The sequence below is a fragment of the Pagrus pagrus genome, assembly GCF_965226575.1.
Source record: "Pagrus pagrus genome assembly, chromosome: 2".
Classification (NCBI taxonomy): domain Eukaryota; kingdom Metazoa; phylum Chordata; class Actinopteri; order Spariformes; family Sparidae; genus Pagrus; species Pagrus pagrus.
In genome coordinates this window covers 20,948,181-20,971,773 of record NC_140186.1, presented here as the reverse complement: position 1 = coordinate 20,971,773, position 23,593 = coordinate 20,948,181, and the positions used below count along the sequence as shown (strand labels likewise).

Sequence of the window (23,593 nt, the reverse complement as noted above, 5' to 3'; positions counted from 1 at the left end):
AACAGAAAAAATCAATTCAAACTGTTCCATGATGGACGACTTTATAATTGGACGACATATATTTGTGGAATTTTCAATCAAACCTAGTAAACTCGCTTCCTAAGGGGCAAATGACTCAACAAATATCAATTTGCTTTGCATCTTTCGATAGTTTAACCTCCGGACTCAGTTTGAACAATTTCTTGAGTTATTGTATTGAAATCTCTACATAAAATGAAACCAGAACCTATCATAGTTCACTCTTCAAGTCTTTTAAATAATTGACACTTCTTACATTTATCTGGAGCAGTATGAAGCATTATAATGATATTTTTCACTGTGATAAAAACCCAATCAAGTAAAGGAAGTCTGCCAGTGATATCTCTTAAAATATGCCAACACTATCAACCTTAGTATTGCCTATGGAAATTACACTTTTTGCACAATCACTCTTGTTGAAGATGTCGAAGTCCTTGTCAAACAGATATTTTATTTTTTCTTTCCTGAAATTATGGAACTGGATTCCACAAGTGTTCCAGGTGCCCGCTTTTAGAGAATATTGTGTGTCCGTCGCTGTCGGAGATGCTGAACTGATATCAACAGAGCTGCTAACAGCTGTCTCTATCTAGTAGTCGATGTTTTCTTGTGTAAATGTACCAGACTGTGAACCTATACATTCCAGGAGGCCACTTTTAAAGTGAGACAGTGCAGGTGCATAGGGTCAAACACTGAACTATGTCACCATGAAACTTCCCCAGCTGATCACCTGCATAAAGAATTTTACCTTAGAAACCACAATTTTGTCACAGTTATTTGAGAAGAAACTGGTCTGTTTTCTTTACATATCTGCCAGTGTTTACTTTCTTGTGAACAAAAAAACAAACAAAATAAATATTTATGTATTTATCTGTCAAGGTGAAATAAAGGGAGCTGATAACTGAAGGATTCACAGGAAGCGGTTGTCAATTTAAAGTAACAGGCCTTGGAGGCCGGACGTGTATATTAGAGAAACTGTTGACTCGGTTTGCAGTAACAACAGTCTCAATTATGGCTGCTGGTGTGTCTGTTTGACCCAGCTGGAGGTGGTGACGGTCCAGTAGAGGTCCTCAGGTCACCCAGAGACCCTCTCCACCTCTGCTCGGTTGATGTCTGCTCAGCTGATGTCATCACCATGGTGTCATCTGAACTCTCGATTGTGACCTTTGGAAGCGAACTATTACAAGCTTTAATGAAGCTGAAATATCTGGTGTTGGAGGCTGAAGGAGGTCTCAACGAGGTTTAGTCATTTCAAGGATGGTTCGATCTGTCATATCCACGGTGCAGTAAGGCCTCGGTCCAGTTTGGTCACACATGTATCAGCAGACCAGAAGGACTTGAGTGGGGTCTAGGACAGTGTGGACAGAGAGGACAGCAGAGGAGGACTACATGAATATCACATGTGTTAGCAGGCTCAGAGGACGGCAGCTTTAGTGGCTGCGAAAGGAGGAACTCAAGGAGGTCAAGAACCGGTTGTGGCAAACAGCTCCCTGATGTCGTCCACGCTGATCTAACTGTCAGCGTGGAGGAGGAAGTGCTGGAGGACTCAGGGGAGACTCTGCCCTCTGTCCCGCAGAGGTTACTGAGGTAGTGAACAGTGGAAAGGTGCCTTACAACCACTTCCATGTAGCAACCACCTATAGAAACCGCCTGAACACTGTCACACACCAGTGCTGTTTCTTTTAAACCCTGACCTGACCTAACCTGTTTTTTATGACCTTTACTGAACCTCTTACTTTAACCTAAATATTTAATTATTATTTTAATATGTTTGTATTCTTCTATCTATCAATCTGCAACACAGTCTGTCATTAGATCTTCAGCTTAGCTGAGCTTAATCATTTGTAACTATAATTCTCATTCAGGTGTCATGCAGTTTAGTCTCAGGTCCAGTCATTATCAATGTTTTCAACATACTACTTTCAGAGGGGCATCAGACGATAAAGAAAATGTGTTGGAGATCAGTGATAGGGTGTCCCCCCCAGTCGCAGTTATCAATAACAAGCACCACTGAAAGTCAAAGCACACACTACACCTTCCTCAATACTGCATCATTCTGCTCTGTGGGATTTTATACTGTTCTGAATCAAGTCTCTTTTTCTCGTGAAAGAACATGAGATAGTGTGTTGCACATTGTGGGTTCTCCAACGGCAGACATGCCAAGTTTCTGTGCCTGTCTTAGGTTGTCCCGAGGGTTCACAGGGGGATCTTACCCATCATCAGTTAACCAGTCCCCCACAGTTTAACCTTTATCATGTGTGATATAACTCTGTTCGGTTTACTGTTAACAACTGGGAAAATATCAACAGTGAGACTGTGAACCGCATGCAAGTAAGACAACAAAACATGAAAATGATCAATGTGGGTCATTGTGCATTAGTTGTAATGTATTAGGATGATGCATATTCAGGTGCAGATGCATTGATTTTGACGATGAACACTTGAGATTGTCTATTTTATTAGTTTATTTTGTTGTCTACTTTACTATTTTATTTATATCCTTATCTCTTGTGTCCATTCATGCTACATTACTATTTCTACTTTGCACAGAGCATCTGGAACAAAACAATTTCTCCCCGGGATTAATAAAGTATTCTGATTCTGATTCTGATTCTGATGGTGAAGAGCAGCGAGCTACAATGCATCACTTAACAATTAAGAGAAATATGTGACATCCATTAATGTAGAAGAAATAAATGTGCAGCACTTAAAAGTGCTGCCCTTAGTTTTGATACTAAAGAGATTGATTGCTTAGTGTTATCTAAGTATATGTATTTATTTAATATTGACTTAAATGCTATTCCATAAAAGTAAGGCTGAGTTAATTACTGTAATCGAAGGGTTCATAGCTGAAGGGTATAAAGCAGCACTCCAGGGAGACTCCTGAAACAGATTATCCCACATTTTTTCTTTCATGTATTATTTTGTGAAGTATTTTATAGTCTGTGATCGTAATAGTCAGATGTCTGAATGATCTAAATCATCTCCTTTGTTATCATAAAGCGCCACAAAACACGTCCCACATTAAAAACATCTGCTCAGACCCCCCCTCTGGTTTGGGATGGTAACTTGTGCGACGCATGCTCAGTCTGGAGCACAACCCAGCCAATCCTGTGTGAGCAACGGGACAGTGCAATTTGCAGCAGGCGCATATATATACCGCGTTCACAGCAGTAAGATTACGTGAGTTGTTCTCGAAACTGCAGTAAACATGCCTGATCCCGTTAAGGCGCCCAAGAAGGGTTCTAAGAAAGCCGTGTCTAAAGCCACCAAGACCGGAAAGAAGAGGAGAAAGACCAGGAAGGAGAGCTACGCCATCTACGTGTACAAGGTGCTGAAGCAGGTCCATCCTGACACCGGCATCTCCTCCAAGGCTATGGGCATCATGAACTCCTTTGTGAGCGACATCTTCGAGCGCATCGCCGGTGAGGCCTCCCGCCTGGCTCACTACAACAAGCGCTCCACCATCACCTCCAGGGAGATCCAGACCGCCGTCCGCCTGCTGCTGCCCGGTGAGCTGGCCAAGCACGCTGTGTCTGAGGGAACAAAGGCCGTGACCAAGTACACCAGCTCCAAGTAAACTCATCCTGACATCAACAACCCAAAGGCTCTTCTAAGAGCCACCACTTCCTCTGAAAAGCTTAATTCCACATGAATTTGTTGTGTTTAACTGCTGTTCAACATGGAAATCATGACGAAATCAACTGTCCTTTAAACGAGTTATATTGTATGCATCTGTTAAACTAACCATTTGAACAATGAAATTTTCGATCTGAATACCAGGCACTGGCTTCTGTTTCCCCCCCCGAACTTCAACTGGGTTGAAATGCAATTTGTAAACCCGCTATCCAGAAACAAAGGTTTAGCAACACACTGCTTCATAAAGGGTCTTTATCCTACACAATTGTGTAAACGCCCGTAATTTTGATTCAAGGTAGTGATTTATTAATTTCCGTTTAATAATAGGCTACTAGGCTACAGCGCTATTGTGCCGTTACTTACTGCTCCACTTGAGCTCATTTTAATGACTTTCCATACTGTATTACTTCCACAACAATACATCACATTCTACGAGAGGGATACCCACCTGCCTGAAGGAACATTTTCAACTCTGATAATGTCCCGAATGTATAAAAACCATCAGTGTGAAACTATTTTCTACCCCTATCGTACTGGAAACATAACAGTTCTATGTTACATAATAGGGGTCGCGTGAAAATATGTCCCTGCGCATGTTTGTCGTGCCTAGCTGTGTTATCCCGACCCCCCGCACAGACATGTTGGAGCCACTCACATTTACTTCGGATCGGATTTGATGGAAACAAACCAATCCTGTCGGCAAATGAAAAGTAAGCAAAGAGTTTTAATTCTCTGCGAGCAGAACTTTCCACAGTCAATAAAAAATCATCTTAGCAAATGATCCACGAGGAGAAATGGACAAAATGTTCCAGTCTCTCAACCACATAGGGACAGTTCACCATATGTGAGACAGGGGAGGGATTCAGGTTGTTCTCCCCACACAGCAACACATAACGAAAGGTTCATCAGTTCATATATTTTAAAATCTATTATTAATTTTCAAAGATAATGAAAAAGGAGCAGTATCCTTTCAGCTGCGAAGATGTGGGAATGACCACTGAAGCACCGCCCAGTGAAGCTCGCGCCATGTCTTCTCTATTACGTCCGCAGATAAGGTTTATATTGCGCATGCCTGCCTCTTTGCAACAGACTTGAAGCAGTAAACTACAAGCTACAAGATGAGCGGAAGAGGCAAGGGAGGTAAAGGACTCGGTAAAGGAGGCGCCAAGCGTCACCGTAAAGTTCTCCGTGATAACATCCAGGGAATCACCAAGCCCGCTATCCGCCGTCTGGCTCGCCGCGGTGGAGTCAAGCGTATCTCCGGTCTGATCTACGAGGAGACCCGCGGTGTGCTCAAGGTTTTCCTGGAGAACGTGATCCGCGATGCCGTCACCTATACTGAGCACGCCAAGAGAAAGACCGTGACCGCCATGGATGTGGTGTATGCTCTGAAGAGGCAGGGACGCACTCTGTACGGTTTCGGAGGTTAAACCGATCATTCATCAAATCTACAACAACAAAGGTCCTTTTAAGGGCCACCCACCTCAAACTAGAAGTGCTCCCTTCCTCTTATCTTCCCATTGAACTCAGTAATAACCCACACCATACACTTACAAGTTCATATTTGTTAATGTTTCATATATGGCCTTCTCTTAATTGATGGTACTGTTTCTCAAGACAACTACTCCCATATGTAACTCGATCAATGTAAAATCTTGTTCATTCACATGCCTGAACACAGTCATATATATATATATATATATATATATATATATACACACACACACACACACACACACACACACATATATATATATATATATATATATATATATATATATATATATATATATATCTCACAAAAGTGAGTACACCCCTCACATTTTTGTAAATATTTTATTATATCTTTTCATGGGACAACACTGAAGAAATGAAACTTTGCTACAATGTAAAGTAGTCAGTGTACAGCTTGTATAACAGTGTAAATTTACTGTCCCCTCAAAATAACTCAACACACTCACACAGCAATTAATGTCTGAACTGCTGGCAACAAAAGTGAGTACACCCCTGAGTGAAAATGTCCAAATTGGGCCCAAAGTGTCAATATTTTGTGTGGCCACCATTATTTTCCAGCACTGCCTTAACCCTCTTGGGCATGGAGTTCATCAGAGCTTTACAGGTTGCAACTGGCATCCTCTTCCACTCCTCCATGACGATATCACGGAGCTGGTGGATGTTAGAGACCTTGCGCTCCTCCACCTTCCGTTTGAGGATGCCCCACAGATGCTCAATAGGATTTCGGTCTGGAGACATGCTTCAGTATGTCACAGTACATGTTGGCATTCACGGTTCCCTCAATGAACTGTAGCTCCCCAGTGCCGGCAGCACTCATGCAGCCCCAGACCATGACACTCCACTATGCTTGACTGTAGTTATTTTGAGGGGACAGTACATTTACACTGTTATACAAGCTGTACACTGACTACTTTACATTGTAGCAAAGTTTCATTTCTTCAGTGTTGTCCCATGAAATGATATAATAAAATATTTACAAAAATGTGAGGGGTGTACTCACTTTTGTGAGATACTGTGCATATATGTATATATATATATATATATATATATATATATATTTCCCCCACTTTTCTTAAACTTTGTACACAAGACATGAAAGAGAGTGGCTAATAAATTGTTTATAATATGTTTTAAATGTTCATAAATGAAATATTTAAAGAATTGGTAAATGGTAAATTTATACCCTAAACGGGCAATGTATCTTGGGAGATACAAACTGTAAAATTAAAAATAAAGGTCATATTTTGAAAAAAATCATGAAATTGTGTTATTCTACCCTAGAAACATTAGAAAATAGCAATTTATTATTTTTCCAAAATTTTTATATGTGCTTGCCCATTTAAGGGTTACAAGTTGTTATATATAATGAAAAATATATATACAGTTCATATTAAATGATGATGATAATAATAATGATACATCAAATAAAGAAATGGAAAACAACAACAATATTATATCATTGCAATAAAGGTTGTGTCTGTCTCTCTCCTGCCGAATGTTGACCTTGGTATTTCAAAAACCCTGGCTACGGCCCTGAATGTGAGTGTGTCAATGTATGAGTGAGTGTGTGTGTGTGTGTGTGTGTGTGTGTGTGTTTGTCCGTGAAGGGAATATTGTTTTATACACCTAATTTATCAATTTCTAGAGCATGTGTGAATCAAAGTAAAACATGGAGACATGGACAACAATACAATGACAAAAAAGCAACTACAAAACACAGTAAAATTATCTTTTCAGTTTCTTTTGTGGCATTTTATAGAGGAACAGTTTTTTGCAGAATGGGAAAAGCCATTCCATAATTTGGTACCCCTAAATCTTTTGACCTGATCTTTGACCTCTGCAAGTAAGAAATTTAGGAGGATGAAGATCAGAAGATTGACAAGTTGAATAGGAATGGACCTGTGAATTTGTTTTAAAGTAAGTCTTGAAATGATCAGGAATATTCCCTTCACTTGAATGTATCTTATAAATAAAAATACATATTTGAGAAATATTGATATCGTAAATAGTAAAAATTTGCAGTTTTTGAAATAGAGGAGCAGGTGAGGTGTGTGACTCTGATCGAGTTGCAATTCTAACAAAACGTTTCTGGAGGACCAAGATTTTGTAGAGAGTAGTAGGAAAAGTACTCGCCCAAACTATATTACAATATGAAAGATAGGGATAAATTAAACTGTAATAAAGACTAAGGAGACAGTTTGTGGTGACAAGATGACTGACCCTCCTTATTATACCAATAGATTTATTTATTTTTCTGCTAACCCAGTCAGTTTGTGCTCTCCAACTCAAATCTTCATCAACAATAATTCCTAGGAATCTTGTAGATGACTCTTGAGGCATCTCAACAGACTCAATTGTAATTTTAGATAAATCCTTAGAATATGATTTTTTGCCACTGAAAATGATAGTTAGATTATCACCATCCAAAAAGACTGAAGGTAGCTCTGGGACAGTTTTTTCTCTTTGCAACAACTGATTTATTACTACCCATGTTGTTTTAATATTCTTTGAACACCTCTTAAATTTTTCACTGAAATATTTCTTTTTTGCAGATCTAGTGGAATGAATATATTTATTTCTATAGGATTTATAAATACCATGGATAAGAGGAGTAGGATTTGAGACATATTTTCTGTATAGTTTATTCTTTTTCCTCAACAGCTTCAACAAATCTACTGTAAACCAAGGCTTTTTGAAGTCTTGACTGTAGAACTTGGTAGAACTTAAAGCTAATAACTTTCATAAAATGTTGATTTGCAAACTCAGCATTATTTTCCTCATATAGGTAATCCCAAGAAATACTGCCAAGCTTGTCTTTAAATTTTGAAATATTTGACTTGCTCATAATTCTTCTGTGCATTGTTTTCTTGCTATGTTTAGCTCTATTAACCTTGATTAGAGAGTACTGGAATATGGGAAAATGGTCTGACAAGTCCAAATACAAGACCCCAGATTTCATTCCTTCACTCAAAGAGTTAGTTAAGATGTTATCAATCAAAGTTGCTGAATTGTCTTTAACTCGTGTAGATTTATAAATAAGAGGGAAAAAGTAACTAGAATAGAGAATATTGAGAAAATCCCCAGTAAGGGTATCTGATTTATATTTAAAGAGATCTATATTGAAATCTCCTAAAATGTAACAGAGTTTATCCTCATTGTTTATCAGATCAAGAGAATTTGACAAACATTCATTAAAATCTTTGATGATAGAGTCAGGTGGGTGATGAATAACACCAACAACAACATTTTTTCCACCAGAGAGCTCTACAAAAACAGATTCCACCTCAGCCCCATCAGACTTTAGAGAGAGATCATCCCTAATTTTAAATTCATAGTCACCATTGACAAACAGAGATACTCCGCCTCCAGATCTATTCTCTCTTACGTAGTGAACCTAATTATATTTAGGTAATTTAAAAATGTCTCTAGAGTCCTCTGTAAGCCATGTTTCTGATAAAGCAGTAACAGAAAAATTGTGTTTAATTGAAGATAGATAATGAATGAATTTATCATAGTTGCTGGAAATACTTCTTAAATTCAGATGAAAAGTAGAGAATATATTAGGAGGCATAGAAACACACAAGTCATTAAACTGAGTGTCATGATAAAAAGTACAAATGTTAGAGGCATCAAATGATGAAAAGAAATGTAGGTCTGGGTCAACGTCAAAATTGCAAGGGTCAATAGTAGAGGGATCAAAGGGCTTAAAAATCTGGCCTCGAAAATCAGGTTTGTTGTAGTCCATAGTGTGTGTAAGGAATAATGTGCTGTTGGTATATAGTTAAATAATCAAAAATAGTTTTATAATTGCTTGTTTTATTTTTCCATTTATGTAGTTCTTGCATTTCTTTTTCCTTCACTTCACAGTTAGTTTTAAGCTGCCATGTCAGAGGGACAAAACCACTACATCAAAACAGATTATTCTGAACTCAAAGATGGAGGACAGGAATGATACTAGAGTCAGGGTGTAGTGTTGTTCAATGACTGCAGCTTTACATAGATTAGTAGATCTATCCAGTCATCCATATGTGTCATACGGGTGGACAATCACAGATACACAGCAGGTAAATAGGTGGCTGCTCCTCAGAGCTCAGCAGCAGCACAGCTTCATCAGCCTGGACAGAGACAGCAGGTAGCAGCTCTGCTGGTGTCAGTTCAGCACCTCGGACAGCGACGGACACACAAGACTCCCAGGAGAAGAGGACAGGAAGCTCCACCTGCACTCACCTGAGAGACCTGAGACACAGCTGCAGCCAGTCAGAGAGCAAGGCAAGCGCGCGCACACATACACTCACACACAGTTGTTCATGTTGTTGTCATTTTATTTTATTTAACAGAAATGATTTTTGCTCATTTGACTCTGAATGCAGAGCTTTAGAACCAACAGAAATGTAGCTACATGGATTAAAATCTAAAGATATTTGATAACTAGTATTATAAGCTGTGTGATTCAGAGTCCTCTAAGTGGTTAGCTATCTTATCGTTTCATCGCTGTGGGGTGGTGTGGCTCCTGGAGTTGCCATGGTTGCATGACCAGCACACAAACAAAAGCCTTAAAAGCTCAACATTTTAGTGGCAAAGGACAAATACTGTTGAAATCTGAAAGAAATGATTGATTTTTATGATGACATGTCATTTTTCAATAGTCAGTATTAGATGAGTGGTGGAGGAAGTACTCAGAGCCTTCATCTATGTACAAATACATACAACTATGTAACACTTTAGTACAAGTCCTGCATTTCAAACCTTAATTAAGTAAAGGTATAATCTGCTGAAGGTACTTGAAGTATCCAAAGTAAAAGCACGAGTTATGCAGTGAAATGACCTGTGTGTGGTTAAAGCTTTACAACAAACTCTAAATTCTCAAGAACAGCTGAATGACAAACGTGACATTATTTTGAAAAATTACTTTTTAAGGCAAATTTTTTATTTGATCTGATTTTCATGCTCTCCTCGGAGAGACATTTTTTTATTATTGTTAATTGAAGAATTATTTATTTGATTAAAGTTGGTTAACCGGAGCACCCGGAGAAAACCAGTGTGACAGTGGGCCTTGCAGATCCAGATCAGGAACAGGTACCCAGCCCAAGCTCTCTAAGAGAACGAGGAAAAACTCCCTGTGAACATCAGAACAACATTGAAAGGACACAGGAAGAAACCTCGGGAAAGGCAATTCAGAGAGAGATCCCCTCTCCTCGGACGGCTGGGTGTGTACATGCATTTGTTCTTTTATATTTGTGATTGGTCAGTTTTACACGCCTGAACTAATGTAACTTTTTTTTTTTAATTGAAGAATTATTTCTTCAATTAAAGTTGGTTAACCGGAGCACCCGGAGAAAACCAGTGTGACAGTGGGCCTTGCAGATCCAGATCAGGAACAGGTACCCAGCCCGAGCTCTCTAAGAAGACGAGGAAAAACTCCCTATGAACCTCAGAACAACATTGAAAGGACACAGGAAGAAACCTCGGGAAAGGCAATTCAGAGAGAGATCCCCTCTCCTCGGACGGCTGGGTGTGTACACGCATTTGTTCCTGTATGTTTGTGAATGGTCAGTTTTACACGCCTGAACTAATGTAACTTTTTTTTCTTAATTGAAGAATTTCTTTTTCAATTAAAGTTGGCTAACCGGAGCACCCGGAGAAAACCAGTTGTAGCTCAGGGAGAGTTTTTAGTTGTCTTTCTCGGTAAATAAGCATGGACATATGAACTGGAAGAACCTCCTATACCATTTCTTCTTCTTTTTCTTCTTGCTCACAAGCTCTTCCACCTGGGACTTCATGGAGCTTTCTTTCTCCTCCCGCTCCTTTTCCTGCAGCATCTTCTCAATAATGTGTGTGGACTGCATGAGGGATGTCTGCAACTCCACCTGATGTCTGGTGGATCTTTCCGAAGCCTCCTTTGCTTCCTGTTGCATATCCTGCACAGTCTTCTTGAAGCTTTCTGTGGCCTGAATGAGGGATGTCCTTTCCTCCTGCCACTCCACCTGATGACTCTCCAGCTTCTGCTCAACATTACTCAGAGCAGCAACGAGGGTGCTTTTCTCGTGTTTCTGCTCTTCCAGCTGATCCTCATAGAAAGCTCTGGATTTCTCCATCTTCTCCAGCAGGTATGTTTGCTCCTGCTGCCAGCAGAGGTGCTGAGTCTCCAGCAGATCCTCTGCCTTTTTAAGGGCAGATGTGATCTTCCTGGTCTCCTCTCTGTGCTCCTCAAGCTGGGCTTGATGGGAAGCCTGGGATCTTTCCAAAGCCTCCGTTGCTTCCTGTTGCATATCCTGCGCAGTCTTCTTGAAGCTTTCTGTGGCCTGAATGAGGGATGTCCTTTCCTCCTGCCACTCCACCTGATGACTCTCCAGCTTCTGCTCAACATTACTCAGAGCAGCAACGAGGGTGCTATTCTCGTGTTTCTGCTCTTCCAGCTGATCCTCATAGAGAGCTCTGGATTTCTCCATCTCCTCCAGCAGGTATGTTTGCTCCTGCTGCCAGCAGAGGTGCTTAGTCTCCAGCAGATCCTCTGCCTTTTTAAGGGCAGATGTGATCTTCCTGGTCTCCTCTCTGTGCTCCTCAAGCAGGACTTGATGGGAAGCCTGGGTTCTTTCTACAATCTTCCCAGCCATTTCCTCTTTCTTGGCCAGCATCCGAACTTGAGCCCTCTCAAATACAAGATTGGCCTCCAGTTGTTCGGCTTTTGTGCGAGCCTCAAGCTCTGCTCTTTTTATGTCAAGGAGCTGCACCTTCAGGCTTTGAGTAGTTGTCCCGGTGTTGTGTTCAGCCAGTGCACACAGCTGCTTTTTAGCATGGACTTCTAATTTCATGTCCTCCACTTCCTTTTTAAGGCCTGCATTCTCGGCCTTCGCTTCCTCCAATTTGATCTGAATGTTGGAAATCTGGCGCTCACGGTCAGTCTGAGTGTTGTGCAGCGTCTCAGAGATCGCTTGGAGCTGTGGTTTCAGATCCTCAATCTCCTCTAACTTCAGATTCTTCAACTCATTCATCTCCTGCGATGTGTCTTGAGAGGACATGCTGGGAGAAGTCTGCACTTCAGTCTGCTCTTCAGGTTCATCGCAGAGGAGCAAGTATCCATAATGGGAAAACGAAACTGGTGGAGGTCGAGCCTTCTCAGAGTTGTTTTCCATGTCTTCCGGCTCCGTCCTCTGCTGGGCCGCTTTGTTTTCTATGCTGGGGCTTCTATGTCTTCTCCTGGCCTGAGAACGATCTCTCTTGGGGTTTATTAATACTTTCTTAACCTGTGAAGTATCTTCCTTCTTTGCTGTTCTCCTTCTCCTACCTTGTTTTTTGTTATTCTGTGTACGATCCATTGCGACAAAGAGATATGTGTCTGAACTAAACTGTAGTCTGAGCACAAATGGCAAATATAAAGTAATTTCTTCTACTTATAACATTTCATGTGTCTTTGATACATTTGCCTTTGATCTTCATTTGATCTTCTTCATGTTGTTGCTATAGCAACAAAAACACCAAGCATTCTTATTGTAGAATGCTTTTGATATTGTTATTGTTATTCTTAATTCTCTATGTTATTTAAAAGTGTATACATTTAAATAATCTAAAGTGCATGTCTGGTGATGTCATTTCTCATTATTAAACAATTTAACTAACCTCAGGTTTGAGACCTAAAGTAACAAACAGCGCAGAGACGTCAGAAAGTTCAGACCATCGTGTTTAACTATAAATCTTTAAATGTTAAAGTTACAGCTGAAAATCAGAGCAGAAATAAACAAGTTTGCTGTTTTCACATAGCTCCATAATGCAAATCAACTGAAAGTCATCCGGAAGAGACCAGAGCGACGTCATGTCATCGGGTCTAATGGATACCAGTTGTTTGAATATATGAATGAAATCATTCTGAAAATAAATGAACTCAAGTATCAGAAGTCATTTTCTGGCTATAAATGTATTTAAAGGGACATGGGGCAGGATTTGTGAAAAAATAAACATGCATTTTAAGTTTTTTAATGCTAATGGGTGATGATGCGTTCAAAACCAAAAAGAATGAGCCCACCCATGTATCTCTCCATTGCCTTGAACAGGCTGTGTCCTGCATAATGTACTGCAATTCGGTGAATTGCGCGTCCTCGACGGCTTTCGACTTGGATACGGGAAGAAGACGAGCGCGGTGGACCCAAACTAGTGTTTGGGTAGTAATGGAGTCTGCTACGGCCAGCAAACGACCTGCCACCACACAAAGTCCACTAAAAAGTCATACTAGGAAGAAAAAGAAGGTTTTATCAGCGGCATGTCGTGAGTCGAAACAAAATTACGAGCAAAGACGGGATGGCACCCGAATATACATTGGATACGTGCTCGACTCATGGAGGCAGCTTCAACTGGAATTGGGACTGAAAACAGATGCTGACATGGCTCATTTCCTAGTAACCAGGTAAGAAAACATTACAGGTCATGTTTAGAGCTTGATTTGAAAATCATATGAGATCACCGAGGACTCGGAGTGACCTAACGTGCAAAGCAGCGTTAGCTGCAAACATGTAACTTAATCCACCGCTGTGTAACACTTAATAGTTACAGACTGCGCATTTTCCACGGCCCTTTAGTCTTAAACCGAATAGTTAGAAATATGTCCCTTTATATATGGGACCGAAAGCCCAACCTGTTATCCTGTTATTAGCGGCTGGCTGTAGCCACAGGCTAACGGTTTGTTTGTGTCACAGCAATCCCATATCAGAGACAATATTTTTGCCCCTCAATATGACGTCTTTGATTTCGCCTGTGCCTTTCAGACTGCATCAACCATAACGGTAAATCACTGCGCTTGTGTGTCGCTACACACAGCGAGCCGGCTTCTCATTAACATTTTGTCCCCAAAACTACAGAGTTCAGCTTTAAAGTCTCATTAAAGACTTCATCAGCTCATCACTACCCGGATCATTGGACTCCATTCAGTTCGCCTATCGTCCCAATAGGAGTACTGATGACGCCATCTCACACGTCCTCCATTCCACCCTCTCCCACCTGGACATCGGTAAGGGGAACTACGCACGTTTGCTGTTTATTGATTTCAGCTCGGTGTTTAACACCATAGTTCCCCTCAGATTGGTCACCAAGCTCAGGGATCTGGGGCTGAGCTCTTCACTCTGCTCCTGGGTCTTGAACTTTCTGACTGGCAGAACACAGGTGGTGAAGATCGGGAATTGCAGCTCCAGCACCCGCACCCTCAACACCAGCGCCCCCCAAGGCTGCGTCCTGAGCCACCTGCTCTACTCCCTGTACAGCCATGATTGTACAGCCACACACAGCACCAACACCATTGTGAAATTGGTGGATGACACAGTGGTGATTGGCCTGATCTCCAACAACATGGAGACAGCTTACTTGGAAGAGGTGGAGTTGCTAACATCATGGTGCAAGACCAACAACCTGGACCTGAACGTCACCAAGACCAAGGAGATGGTGGTAGATTTCAGGAGGGAGAAGCAGAGGTCCCATTACGCACCACTACAGATCTACGGGACCCCGGTGGAGAAGGTGTCCAGCTATAGGTACCTCGGAGTTCATATCTGTGAGGACCTAACATGGACAACCCACATCATCTCACTGGTGAAGAAGGCTAGGCAGCGCCTGTATCAACTCAGACGGCTGAGGAAATTTAAGATCTCCACAGGGCTGCAGAAACCTTCTTCTCTGCCACCATCCAGTCTGTCATCTCTGGAAGCATCACCGCCTGGTACGGCAACTGCTGCGCCCAGGACCGGAAATCTCTCCATAGAGTGATCCGATGTGCTGAGCGCATCACTAGAACTGCATTGCCCTGCCTTCAGGACATTTACACCAGGTGGTGCAGGTCCAGAGCGACCAGGATCATGATGACATTCACCAGCCCAACCATGACCTGTTTGTGAAACTGCAGTGTCATGGCCAGGACTGAGCATCTGAGGAGGATCTTCTTGTGACAGTTGGCAGAGCAGCAGTCTGAGCTGTGGTTAAATTGAGCTGCTTTGTTAAAACTTCAGGTTCCCTGTTGACAACTGTGAGGATGAAACTATTGAACATTTACTTTTAAAATGTCAAAGGTCAAAAGATGTGTGGGAGGGATGTCACATGTTGGTTTTAATATTAATATCAACTCTAATGCTGTTATGTATGGTATAACCATATAAATCCATGTGATATGTGTTAAATTTAGGCGTGATGTCAGGGTTAGGGTCTGTGTGACCAGATGTGTCCTCATGACTTATTCAAAATGTTCTCTTCTTTTGTCTTGTGAAATAACCAGATTAAGGTCTAATCAAATATTATTATTAAACGTCTCTGACAACTGAGTCAACTGAATCAGGTGAGGCCACTTGAACTATATTTCGCATATAGCGAATAAAACCATTACGAATGTAATTATTTTCTTTTTGTTATTCTATTTCTTGTTATGTATTTGTACCATTTTGATTTACTGATTTAGTTTATGATTTGCTATGTGATTTGAAATGCTCCCGCTAATAAAGCTACATTGAATTTGACTTTTTAGCTCAACTATGTGGTTAGCACATTGTCTGCATCCACTGATTTATTTCATCACAAAAAAGCAAACTCAGCTAAAACCTAAGGTAAATAAACTCTTTATGGCCAAGTTACCTGGAAACATACAGACCTTTTAAAAGGACGCCATTTCACACAGTTTTACTCTATTCAACCTATAAGAAAGGTCAGAGCAGACTCCATCTGCCGAGGAAACTCAGGTGCAGGGGGCACTCCTGAGGACTTTCTATGACTCTCTGGTGGCATCAGCCATTTTCTTTGGAGTAGTCTGCTGGAGCAGCAGCAGATAGGAAGATATTTGATAAAATGATCAAGGCCAGTTTCATCCTGGGATGCCCTCTTGACCCAGTGCAGGTGGTGGGAGAGAGCAGGATGATGGATACGCTGTCATCGCTGCTGGTGAAGGAGTCCCACCCCCTGCAGGACACTATCACAGCACTGGGCAGGTCCTTCAGTAATAGACTGATACACCCCAAGTGTTTGAAGGAGGTATCGCAGGTCCTTCCTTCCTGCTGCTGTCAGACTCTACAATCAGCACTGCTCCCAATAGACCTCACTGTGCAATAAAAAACTCATTTATAACCCATTTCTCCTTTGGGCAATTTTCATACTCATTTGTTTATGACAATACACTGTTTATATTTGTACATATTATGTAAATATATGTATGTATGTATGTCTATTTGTATTTCTTACCTTTTTATTGTTATTTTTTACCGTTATTGTTTGTTATATTGAACTGTCCTTTGGCTGCTGTGACACACAAATTTCCCTGTTTTTGGGACTAATAAAGGAATTTTGATTCTTATTGATGGACCCTGCCACCTTTGAAGCTTCAAGTGATCTGGGGACCATATTTTTCTCAGCCTATGTATTTAATGGGAGAGATACATGTTTACATTATTGCCTCTGAAATATTGTAGATGGCAATCACTGATTTCATTATAACACATCATTTATTGTGGTTTATTTTAAATATGATGCATTATTAAAAAAAGTAGCACAACAATAGCACATCATGAACAAGTCCTAAAAGCAGGAATATTGCACCTATTGATAGGTTTGGGTGGTCCTAAAAAGGACCTTTGGGTTATTGATGTCAGGATGAGTTTACTTGGAGCTGGTGTACTTGGTAACGGCCTTTGTTCCCTCAGACACAGCGTGCTTGGCCAGCTCACCGGGCAGCAGCAGGCGGACGGCGGTCTGGATCTCCCTGGAGGTGATGGTGGAGCGCTTGTTGTAGTGAGCCAGACGGGAGGCCTCACCGGCGATGCGCTCGAAGATGTCGCTCACAAAGGAGTTCATGATGCCCATGGCCTTGGAGGAGATGCCGGTGTCGGGGTGGACCTGCTTCAGCACCTTGTACACGTAGATGGCGTAGCTCTCCTTCCTGGTCTTTCTCCTCTTCTTACCTCCCTTTCCAGCGGTCTTTGTCACCGCTTTCTTGGAGCCCTTCTTGGGCGCAGACTTTGCTGGTTCAGGCATTCTTGTCTCTTCGCTCAGTTCAGCGACGAATGTGTTTGACTACTGAGAGCAACTCTTTTGTGTAGACTCCATGCAAATAGTACTGTGTGATTTCCCTCCTGTGATTGGTTGAGCTGCTCACTGTGGCCTCGCTGTGAGAGCTGACATGCAGAAGGACGTGGTGAAACTATCTGTGACCAACACAAAGGAAACACTTTGGGAAAGACTCTTACTAAAAGTGTTCGGTGTGACCACAGACCACACAGCCTGAGTCTTCTACATTCTTTGTTTCAAAAACTTAAAGTGTATGGAGGACCACAAGTGTCACGGAAATAGTAACAAAGCATTTAACTAATTGCACAATAAATACAGGCATTAATAAATTCGTTTACAATTTAATTTAGTAATCTATCAATAGACTAAATTACAACGTAATTAATTATTTGATATTTGAATGGGGCATAAAAAGAGGAATTATGAATAGAATTTACAAATGAAATATTAATCCATCAATAAATAGTTCAAATTAAAAAGAGATCTACAACAACAACATTTAAAAGACACACCATAGTACATTATTTAAATATTAATTAATTAATTCATAAATAAATATTGGAATTTAAAAATCTATTTGAAAAGACAGTTTAAAAAAACAAATAAATAGCACGATCAATGTACACGCTACTTCTCCTTTTCCTAGCTATTCCATTTGTGGAGTCATTTAGCTTCTCTATTTAACCTCTCCATGACACTTTTAAATTCAATTATTTATTCATGAATACATAAATGCATTTTAAAATGTTCTACTTATTGACTGTTAAATGTTTTTACTGTAAATCCCTTTTTTTGAATCATTCATTGATGGATTAATATTTCATTTGTAACTTCTATTTATAATTCCTCTTCTTATTTCCCATCAAAATATTAAATAATTAATTTACATTTTAACTTAGTGTATTTATTAATATATTAATTCGTACAATGGGTTAAATGCCTTATTACTATTTCCGTGACACTTGCGGTCCCCCATCAAACTGTGTCCCAGTGTAGTCTCAGTGAAGACGCTACACTTTATTACCAGATGTTACAAATATGATGTTAGGTGTTGCTTCTTGTGTTGTTGTTTTTTGTTTGTTTGTTTTCCCCCAGAAAGAAATAGTAAGGTAGTGAGGCAGCATCCTTAAAGAGCACAGTCCTGTCCCTGTAATGTTAGTTGTATCATTATGAGCACGCATCAAAAAATAATAATAGGCCTAATAATACTGATAAGTAGAAAATAAGATGAAAGCAAGGGTTGCCTCATCAGGTCATAAGATAACTTCTTCACTAACACAGAGACGATCACAATCCAACTATCAAATATCCAACACATGACTACATTAATCTACTGCCATCATCTCTGCTGCATCTTTATTTAAAAAAAATACTTGATTAACACTCAGGAAGATAAAAATCAGTTAAACGTACTGTTACACGTATTACACCCCTTTTTAAATAATAGGCCTACTGGTCCCGACAGTGAATGAATTATGAACCTGATCATCCGCTGCCCCGTCCCAGTTTTTTATGTGCATTGTCTTTTGATAGCAAAGTGTAGCCTATTGATCTGCAATACATTTACGTTCATTCAACATTTGTTATCAGCTCAAGGAATCTTATTCCAACAGCCAAAGAAGTGTTGGACCTTTACTAGTTATTTGCGATGCAAAGAAGTCTTGGTTTTCTCAGCTACGCATCCATTTTGTGTGAGTTAGCCCACTTCTTTGTTTTGGCGTCCCATTACTTGTGGTAGATTTACAACGCTGACTTAATTATTGTTTATCAGTAGACATAACACAGCTCTTTATCAGAAATGAGTGGGTGGCTCTTAAAAGAGCCGTTGTGTTGGTAGTCTCCGGCAGGCTACAGTTTACTTCTTGGCGGCCTTCTCGGTCTTCTTGGGCAGCAGGACAGCCTGGATGTTGGGCAGCACGCCGCCCTGAGCGATGGTCACTCCACCCAGGAGCTTGTTGAGCTCCTCGTCGTTGCGGACAGCCAGCTGCAGATGACGGGGGATGATACGAGTCTTCTTGTTGTCGCGGGCAGCGTTTCCAGCCAACTCCAGGATCTCAGCGGTCAGGTACTCCAGCACAGCCGCCAGGTAGACGGGGGCGCCGGCACCCACACGCTGTGCATAGTTACCTTTACGCAGCAGCCTGTGGACACGACCGACTGGGAACTGGAGCCCGGCACGGGAGGAGCGGGTCTTTGCCTTTGCTCTGGCTTTGCCGCCGGTTTTGCCTCTTCCGCTCATGTTTCAGGTCTTTCTAGAGTCTCGACTCAAAGAAAATGTGCTGCTGACACTCACAACCCTCCTTTTTATGTCCGCGGAGCGTGTGCGGGTCTCCAACAGACCAACCAGAGAAGAGGCTTTCAGCAGAGGGGCCCCTGGCTGAATTAAGGCGGTCTTTCTGAACAATAAGCAGCGGAGATTCAGGCGGGGGTCGATTCTACCAGGCGGCGCTGAGCTCCGAGAGGAGCCGCTAACCAATCAGGAGCCGGAGGTCTGAAGCAGCGTCACCGTTTCACAGCCGGTCCCACAGCTTAAGAGCAGCCGGTCTCCTCTCTTCACTACACTTTTCTCCTGTTTGTTCAGAGGAAGAAGAAGCAATGGCAAGAACCAAGCAGACCGCTCGTAAGTCCACCGGAGGCAAAGCTCCCAGGAAGCAGCTGGCCACCAAGGCTGCCCGTAAGAGCGCCCCGGCCACCGGCGGTGTGAAGAAGCCTCACCGTTACAGGCCCGGTACCGTGGCTCTGAGAGAGATCCGTCGCTACCAGAAATCCACCGAGTTGCTCATCCGCAAGCTGCCCTTCCAGCGCCTGGTCAGAGAAATCGCTCAGGACTTCAAGACCGACTTGCGCTTCCAGAGCTCCGCCGTCATGGCTCTGCAGGAGTCCAGCGAGGCTTACCTGGTCGGCCTGTTCGAGGACACCAACCTGTGCGCCATCCACGCCAAGAGGGTCACCATCATGCCCAAGGACATCCAGCTGGCCCGCCGCATCCGCGGAGAGCGCGCTTAACTTGTCTGCTGCTCCACAAACCACAACGGCTCTTTTCAGAGCCCCCTCACTACTTCTACTGAGCTGCTTCCTTCACTGATCTGTAATTGGATATGAACGTTACTGCAACTTAATTAAATTAACGTATGACTATTGGTAATCAAGATAATGACATTTAATGATTTTCTCTCATTACCTAATTAGCTACTTAGTATAAACCGTTAATGATCAGTCTGGTGTTTTCTCCAGACAATTTTCAGACAACTTTGTTCTTTCTCCCCCCCCCCCCCCCCCCCCCAAAAAAAAAGTGACTGCCATACTGTGGTGACTTACTGTAGCCACACTTTATTTGAATCCCTTTTTAGAATATGAAAATGTGAATGACACATGTGAATCCCCGTCTCAACTGATGCTACACACCCCTCCGCATCTCTAGCCAAATCGGGGCCAAAACGCTGAAACTGGGGGCGACATTTTCCCCATCTACACCAAATTGGTCACACATGTAGAGGGTTTTGCCCTGATTACGTCTATGCATCAATACTGTCATATCCATAGCGCCACCCTCTGGACACAGGAAGTCAGCCTCATATCAATCAATCAGACTTTATATAACACATGCATACATTTTTGAAAGAAGGCAACTGCAGCACTATCTTACTCTCAGCAATTTGCAGTGAGGACAAACATCATCCGATTTACATGACATTTACAGATTGTTGCTCTACATCATACACATGTTTATGACTGCCATGACTTTCCCCTTGATAATTATTATTAGATATTGTATTTTGTTTCCATGTGTACAGTAGAAGTACTTTAAAAACATCTTCGCACATTGTTTAATTCATGGTTAAGTGTGGATGTAAGTTTAATTGGTGAAGGTTGTGTGTATATTTTGTAAAATGTAAATAAAAAGGTAATTTTTGTTAAGTATCTGGATGCGTGTTAGTTTCCTTTTTTATAAATGTTCTATGGTATTGAGGGTGTTTGAAAATTGTCATAAGTTTTCAAACATAAAACAATCGTCATCTTACAGTATGGCAAAAAAATAAAGTATCCCACGTGTTAGTGTTAGACATTAGTTATTTTTGTGTTTCTAAAAGATGGAACTTAATTTTTATGATGTTTGACTGTAGCATGTGAGAGGTGGTTTGTTTTTGAATCAAGAAGTTAAGATTATTGATGGAGGGAAGTAAGCATTATTATAAGTATAAAGTTAACACACAACAATGTGGAGAATATCTTGTGTTACATGACTGTAGTGTTTTCGGTATAGTAGTAGTTGGTAGAGCTATGTTTGGCCAGAAAAAGGGCAAAAGTCGTGAGTCGAGGTTTATGTTGGTGAATTTCCTATTGCATGATGGTTTATAGTGAGGTGTTTTGTTTGTATTTGGCAGTAACAAACGCGTGAAAAAGTGCATAGTTAAGGAGATGAGTATTTGAACATTATTATGACAGAGTTGTGATATGTAGAGGCAGTGACATAAAAAGTTTGGTTAGGTACTGGGTTTGTAACTATTAATATGATTTGTGATAAAAGTAACTTTGGAAAACTGTCTGTTGATATTGAAACTGATGGTTTTAAAGTCATTGTTGGTTTGCCTCTTAGGGAGATATTTAATGAAGAATCAATCAAGTGAATCACATATTATGGACAGAACAAAAAAACAAAAACAAATTTCTGATGTGAGGTGGTTGCAATTGTTGATGCTTACACACTTGGGACTTGAGCAGGGCATTTTTTTTGTATTTAATGGGAGAGATTATGTTGTATTGGTCTGCTAATGAGCATTCAGGATGAATGACTGATGGGCAATTCTGATGGAATGCAGAAGACAATAACAGAGCATTTAGTATGGTGATGGGCTTTAGTGATGTGTTGTGGTCTGATTGGTTGTTTTGACATGGCTCCACCCATACACAAGCAAGGTATAAAGCTAGCAATGTAACAAATTATTTTACCAATTCACTTGGTACCTTTGCTTTGCTGGTATAACCTGCACAGTTGTTTCAGTGAACTGCATTGATCTATCAATCTTGCAAGGTAAGCACTATGTTAGCTTTTGTAAGAGCAGAGTATACATTTCTTGTACACTGTAGCCTACCTATCAATGGAAGAAATACTGAGTATTGCATATTATAAATAATATAAGAATAATGTGGAAGGGAGCATTGTTTTATGTTTCTTGTTTTGTAGTTTCATATGTATAAAATAGCAAATTTATTCTGGTAAAATGCAACAGTTATTTTATTGTTACAATTGTACATCATTCATGTGTGCAAGTTTGGAACACTTGGAATAGCATTTTCTAGAGACAGATAAAGAATTCAACACGCACAATGTGATGTTATATGTAATAGGTATAGCTATAGTTTGCTAAGTAGTATTTATGTTGTTGTGGTATGACCATGAGAAACAACCTCCATGAAAAAGAGTACAGGATATCATACAATAGTGCTGTAATTTAAAGCTGATTTTATTTTGATGTGTTAGTATTGCTATTAATGTTATATGAGGATATTTAGTAGAGAGTGGAAGGCACAGTCATGGCATCATTTTTTTTTTTATATTGCAGATTACACTGCCTAAAGTATATCTTGTTGGAAATAATGGGAATATGTTATTGTGTTTTTTAAATGTTGCTGTTACAGTTGGTTGGAAAGAGTTTTGAACAGAGCATGCATTTATAAGTAATACATTGTTTTGGACATTTTCAGATGCCTCATTTAAAGTCTTACAAGCGTTCCCAGGCTGCTAAACGGAGGATGATGGAGCGTCGTTGGCTTGTGAAGGAACCTCAACGACCTGCCGACGACTGTTCTGCATGTAAGTGGCGCCTCATTTTGTCTTTCAAATTTCTGTGTGCACTCTAACCGTGCATTACAAATATGTTTTGTCATGTTTTTGTGTTGTATTTGAGTGAGAGTTTTTGTGTTTCTTGTAGAAACATCAGGTATGGTTTGTACTGTGTCAGTAATGGTTCTTGTTTGTTCTTGTTTGTTTTTTAAATAGGTGTCAGGCATTGTGTGAACGAATGTCCAACCTCTTCTACGGGACGCCCCCACAAGTTGGTCATTCCAGCTTTGTCTCCTGATAAGAAGGTGTGGATTATTTCAAAACTGTGAACATAATCTTTCGTGAATGATCCATGATGGCAATGTTAATAGTTTTGTGTTGTGTTAGTTTGTGATGGTTGTTGGTGACTCCCATCTGCAAAGCTGTGTGGATGGCATTGTGGAGCTTCCAGAGGGTCGTGTTGCCTTTGGTTTCATGTCGACAACAGGGGGCAGTGCAGCTGACTTGAGGACCGAGATGGAGCAAGCAATTGTGCCTATGGTCCGTGACTCAGTTTGTGTTTTGGCTCCAAGCAACAACCTGACAGCGAGCAGGACCATCTTCGAGGCAGGGGAG

General features: G+C 41.0%; 5 protein-coding genes across 5 annotated transcripts; 3 read left to right on the top strand and 2 right to left on the bottom strand.

The window, feature by feature from the left end:
• The first annotated feature begins 3,214 nt into the window (after nucleotides 1–3,214).
• On the top strand, nucleotides 3,215–3,753 carry LOC311249495 (histone H2B 3-like). The gene has a single exon (XM_084340558.1). It carries the CDS (start codon nucleotides 3,227–3,229, stop codon nucleotides 3,593–3,595), a length of 369 nt encoding a protein of 122 aa, XP_084196684.1. The 5' UTR covers nucleotides 3,215–3,226; the 3' UTR covers nucleotides 3,596–3,753.
• A 1,011-nt stretch (nucleotides 3,754–4,764) lies between these two features.
• Nucleotides 4,765–5,084, top strand: LOC311264971 (histone H4; the record flags this gene model as incomplete). Its single annotated transcript, XM_084366239.1, has 1 exon — nucleotides 4,765–5,084. The coding sequence occupies exon 1, from the start codon at nucleotides 4,773–4,775 to the stop codon at nucleotides 5,082–5,084; it is 312 nt and encodes a 103-aa protein (XP_084222365.1). The 5' UTR covers nucleotides 4,765–4,772.
• An 11,561-nt stretch (nucleotides 5,085–16,645) lies between these two features.
• Nucleotides 16,646–17,160, bottom strand: LOC311249465 (histone H2B 1/2; the record flags this gene model as incomplete). Its single annotated transcript, XM_084340529.1, has 1 exon — nucleotides 16,646–17,160. The coding sequence occupies one exon, from the start codon at nucleotides 17,158–17,160 to the stop codon at nucleotides 16,786–16,788; it is 375 nt and encodes a 124-aa protein (XP_084196655.1). The 3' UTR covers nucleotides 16,646–16,785.
• Nucleotides 17,161–18,971: 1,811 nt separating this feature from the next.
• Nucleotides 18,972–19,450, bottom strand: LOC311269389 (histone H2A-like). The gene has a single exon (XM_084373521.1). It carries the CDS (start codon nucleotides 19,430–19,432, stop codon nucleotides 19,049–19,051), a length of 384 nt encoding a protein of 127 aa, XP_084229647.1. The 5' UTR covers nucleotides 19,433–19,450; the 3' UTR covers nucleotides 18,972–19,048.
• Nucleotides 19,451–19,770: 320 nt separating this feature from the next.
• Nucleotides 19,771–20,241, top strand: LOC311269239 (histone H3.2). Its single transcript, XM_084373290.1, has one exon. The coding sequence runs from the start codon at nucleotides 19,789–19,791 to the stop codon at nucleotides 20,197–20,199; it is 411 nt and encodes a 136-aa protein (XP_084229416.1). The 5' UTR covers nucleotides 19,771–19,788; the 3' UTR covers nucleotides 20,200–20,241.
• Nucleotides 20,242–23,593: the final 3,352 nt, after the last annotated feature.